This window comes from Paramacrobiotus metropolitanus, unplaced genomic scaffold (assembly GCF_019649055.1).
Source record: "Paramacrobiotus metropolitanus isolate TYO unplaced genomic scaffold, Prichtersi_v1.0 Parri_scaffold0000032, whole genome shotgun sequence".
Lineage (NCBI taxonomy): Eukaryota > Metazoa > Tardigrada > Eutardigrada > Parachela > Macrobiotidae > Paramacrobiotus > Paramacrobiotus metropolitanus.
This window is the reverse complement of record NW_026570252.1, coordinates 749,576-754,697: the sequence shown is the minus strand read 5'-3', so window position 1 is coordinate 754,697 and position 5,122 is coordinate 749,576. Positions and strand designations below refer to the sequence as shown.

The 5,122-nt window shown below is 40.8% G+C and overlaps 1 protein-coding gene across 1 annotated transcript; it reads left to right on the top strand.

Annotated features, from left to right (window-relative positions):
* The first annotated feature begins 617 nt into the window (after positions 1–617).
* LOC129588955 (uncharacterized) lies at positions 618–3,852 on the top strand. The gene is made up of 6 exons (XM_055483386.1): positions 618–855; positions 2,225–2,395; positions 2,465–2,679; positions 2,795–2,962; positions 3,050–3,260; positions 3,399–3,852. The coding sequence occupies exons 1-6, from the start codon at positions 804–806 to the stop codon at positions 3,641–3,643; spliced, it is 1,062 nt and encodes a 353-aa protein (XP_055339361.1). The 5' UTR covers positions 618–803; the 3' UTR covers positions 3,644–3,852.
* The last annotated feature ends 1,270 nt before the right edge of the window (positions 3,853–5,122 follow it).

The following is a 5,122-nucleotide window of genomic DNA, read 5'->3' as shown; positions in this document are numbered from 1 at the left end:
TGTGCAGGTACAAATGCACAACAGTGACAAAAAACACATTTAATGGTGAACGGACCAATACATGTATTATGACATACCAACAGAACTCCAGGGTTGCGAATTATGTACGTGGAAATGGAAGTCGAATCCGGCATAATTTTTTATTGCTGTACATTTTAATCTTCGTTATTTTTTGGATCGTGTACACTGTACACAGTGCGACATTCCTAGTAAAACGACCGACGATTCTCGAGAAAATTAATACTGGCAATTAATTCCGCAAATGGAAATATGAATCATGGCTTGGTTATTTTTGCAGTATATGTAGGAAAGATTAGCGCCCACACCCGGCAGACAACTGCAGCCACTCCGGTGTCTTATCCGTAAGTGCATTTTTATCGATTATTTTCCCCCAAACCTGCACAGACAGTGTAACCGATGCGGCAGCTTTCAGCGTTTGCGATACCACGAGGAACGCAAAATGCCTCCAGCGTCTTGTATTCACTCACACAGTACATACTGTTATATACAGAGTACATCGCACGCATTACCTAACGATAAGAAATTATTTCTTCAAGATTTCGTGTCTCAACGTTCGAGCGCGGATGTCGTCAACATCTTTTATCGGTATATTATTCCTGTGTAATCTGTGGAAACTCCTCCTGCGCAGTTCCACACACATTTTGCAGCTTTATTCACAAGAATTGTCTACCATGTTTTATGTATCGGGCCATTTCCTGCAGGATGCGTTTACAATATTCGGGGATTGAGTTTTTAGAAAGCTAAATGCAATTATATTATTTCGATGGAGGAGTCAGACGGGCATGGCGCACGGAAACGATCCAAGCGGAGTAATTCAGTGGACAGTATTCAGTGGTTCGATAGTATCTTATTCGGCAGAAAATTAAGAAACTATTACACACTCGCTTAGCCGAGCCATATGGAAACTGAATCGTTCAACTGGACAGCTTGACTCACAACTTCCACAAACCGATTACCTTCCGGTTTCTGTACCCAGTTAATTAAACAGAGCGTATCTTTTACAGAGTACATGAGAATTTCAGAATTCGAAGTTATTTGCCTTGTAAAAAAATGAGTGACGGAACACTCGATCGCCGCCACGCGAGCCCGCACTGCACTGCAGTCACCACCAGACAAAAGCGAGTGCAGAAATTATTTATCGCAGCGCGGGCCAGTGTTTACTCACTGCTTTTTACAACGCAAATAATATCAAAATAAGTTAACTGATTTTAAAAATTGTGACTACCGTGTAAAAACTGCGCTCCGGTTATATTCATAAAAAGGGAATGAAACTGAGAGATGTACGTACTGCAGTCTTGTATAATATGGAGGACGAGGAAGCGTCCACAGCGACCGGTTCGCTGCCCAAATGTCGCTGGCAAACAGCAGAATCAGTTGCGATGGTCAAGTAACTCACATTAAGAACGGTCCTACTCGTACATCATTACGAGTACGACAGAAATTAATTAGTGGGAAATAAAATTAAGTGCAAGTATACCATTAACTACGACCGCGTTATTCACTTACTGCAAGTATACAAATACAGGGTTATCGGGCTAAGTGTGGACAGTTTTCATTATTTTCCGAAAAATTGCGCTGCTTAACGAGAAATATTCACGTTCAATCAGCAATATTTTAAAAATGTTGGACGATTGAGAACCATCAAGTAATACCATGGTGTTCTAATGGTTTCTTTCGAACTTCCGTTAAACCACTAACATCTCGTCCAACACAACCAGGGATCCAGGCAACAACATTCTTCGAAATGTAGGTTTTAACATACGAGTCTATGGGAGGTACATCTTGTTTTGAACTCACGACGAGCAGTGATCGTGCTAGAATGTTTTGCTAGCCGGTAACAACGACCTTTTAAAGCACTTGATAGTTCACTGAAAACTAACGCAAAAACATTCATTACTGAATTTCTGAGAGGGGTCGTCATAACCATTAAAAAATTGACCGCTACCCCCTAACCTTAAACACCACCTGACTACTTCCGGACACGTCAACAAATACCAATTTTGGTATCACTGAATTTGCAAGAAAAAGTTACACTAGAAAAAGCAAAACATGCACCAAAACGATTTACAGGAATATTTCTTAATTTATTTTACGCAACTGTCCACACTTGGCGCGATAACCCTGTAGATACTTCGAAAGTCCGTACGAGAAAATACGAGCACACCGAGATCATTAATTTGGCTTTAACTAACAATTATTATAGCCACCATGGAAGACCCACCATCCGCTGATCGTGCGTCACGCTCCAACACGATGGAAACCCAGCCGAACCGAGCAGAAATGCAGGTTCTACTGCGTGGGCATTTCAACGAGGATTTTCAGCCGACACCGGCGACTTTTCCGCCCGGTTTCCGCAAAACTGTCCCTCCAACCGGTCGGAGTCCGCGCTGCTTTTACATGCTGCAGGGCTTCGGCTGACAATTAATACGCGTATTCTTTGCAGATCTTCAGGGCTTCTTGAGTGTCGCGGCAACCTTTCGTCCCGTTCTACCGTCCAGTTTTTATTGCGCGGAATTTTTAAACATGAGCAATTCTCGCGATGTGATGCTGCAGAAAGCCGGTGGCGCGGTGTGTGCGGCGTACGAGATTGCATACGGAGACCAGATTGCTGTGTATACCGCGTTCATGACGTCCGCCCTTGAAGCTCAGCAGATACCGGTACGATCTATCAGTAGTAATTTTATTTTCACGCATTTTAACATTTCACTGCACTCCGTGCAGAATTATTACCGACATATCTTGCAATAATCATTTTTAATAATTTTCCATGCAGTATCAACCACAGACACTGCCGCAGCGAGCACTACTGCGCCTGCATGAGAAACTGGAAGATGGCAAACTCCGTCTGGCGCAGTTTCTCGCCATGCTACCTGGTTTCGAGAACGTCAGCTCGGCTGATCGCGAAATTTTACTGACGGAGAGAACGTTTATTACCGCTTTGGTACGAGCTGTTCTGTCCTGTTATCAAACTGCTTGTATATGATAATTATATGTTTATTCTTCATAATTATGGTGTTACTTTTCGCAGCTGCATCACATGCGGTTCTTTCATAAAGGGCAGTATTATTACCCATTGCCGGGTCCCGAACAAATTCACGCCGGCGATTACTGGATGGAGGCTATGGGTTTGGATCCCGAATTCGTCCGCTTCAGCTACAAATTCACCGCTGTATTTAAAGGAATCGGGCTGACGCTGACGGAATCCTATCTGCTCCTGGCCATGGCGGTTTTTGATCCTCGTATGTATCTCCTGAAATTTGTATAACAATGACAATTTTATTCGGCAATTCGTTATTACAAATATGTACAGTGTATTTCAGCGTAATTCAGCAAAAGCGTACAATGATTTTGATTGTCGGGTGGCGGGTTTTTCTTAGGGGCGACCACCGCTTCTGATAAATCACTACTCAGTCATCTGCACACGTTTTACGCGGATGCCCTGACGTATATGATCGGCCATCGGTGCCGCGATCCGACGGAACGAGCTGCTGTCTACCGCAGGCTGAACGAAGCGACCCCATTGTTCTCCTTAGTGCACCAGAGATATCAAAATGTCGACGAGGCGGTGCCTCCGTTTCCCGTACCGTTGAGGACGCTAGTTCAAGACTGCTTGAAACGCTAATTTCTTTAAAATTGTATACGCACAGTCGGGCTTAGTACTCGTACTAATTTTATTGTTTGCCATATAGGGAGTTTTATGACGATCGAATGCAAGGGTATAGTGTTTTTTAGTTAGCATCGTATTTTTTCGGTTGTTTTTTTTTTAAATTTTGAATATGATTGCCTGCACAGCTTAATTCCGCGGTATTTGTCTGTCGGTTAAGTGTAAAGTTTTCGTTCCGGGCTTATTTATCTGTATTTATGGGCAAGAAGGATTAAAACGTCTAAATTAATAGTGATTCAAGCGCAGTACTATTAGCAGCCTAAACAATCTGCGGCTAGAGCAGCTCTTAAAGTACTAATGTACTAGCTAAATGTTAAATTCGCTCAATTACAGGCTTTACAGTGCAGTATTTACGGATGAGTTGGCAGATGATGGTTTTGCACGCCATAAAATAAAAATAAGAATATAAGAGAAATTACAAATATTTGTATTTCGAGTTTTCACGGGATAATGATGCAATTGCAGACACTTTTTTTCTGCAGTTTTGCATATCGTTGAGGAATGCTAACATCTTTTTACTATTAATCGAGATCAGCGAATTTAACAGCCGCAATGTCCTCGGTAAGCTGTATATGTCTATACGATAAAAGATATTATGTGCCCGTATGTACAGTTTGGTGATACGGGATACCACCACCTGTATGGTATTAAAGTAAAGCCCTGTAGTTTCTCTAAATGTCACGCCACTTTTATCTCGTGTATCTTTATACGTGTCAGAACTGACGTGGGTCTCTTAGGTTTCGTGAAATTAATGCTCTTATAGTTAATGCAAATTATTGCTCTTAAAGTTAATGCAAACATTAACAATAACATCGCCCTGAATCTAAATTCGATGATTGTGACCGTCATTATGCTGAAAATGGACAACTTGAACCTTAAAGGTTGCAGAGGGAATGCAAAATGATTACTGAATAAAGAAACACTAACTGCTTTATATATATATATATATATATATATATATATATATATATATATATATATATATATATATATATATATATATATATATATATATATATTAAGTACAAGATCTATACTACGTGCGGCGCCCCATAGTTTTCAGATCTCCATAACCAAACCGTTTTTTTGAAAAACTGACAACGCCAGTAGATCGGCCTTGGTCTAGAACTGGCCGACATGATTTTCTTTTTTAAATTCGTTCGACCAGAATCGTGCCGGCACGATGCCGAAAGCGATCTAACCCGCTTTCAAGGTGACCTTGGGACTTAGAAAAAATTTGCTTGGATACAATACAATACTTAACATAAACTGATAAATACACTACTTAATTAAACCGAAAATTAATTCAATTGTACGAGTCTAAATAAATAAATTAATCTCGTACAGTACTTATTTTCGTGCACCACCACGCACAAAATTAATAAGAATTTATTTAGCCTTCCGGTTTTGGTTGTTGGCACTTTTATACGTTATTTC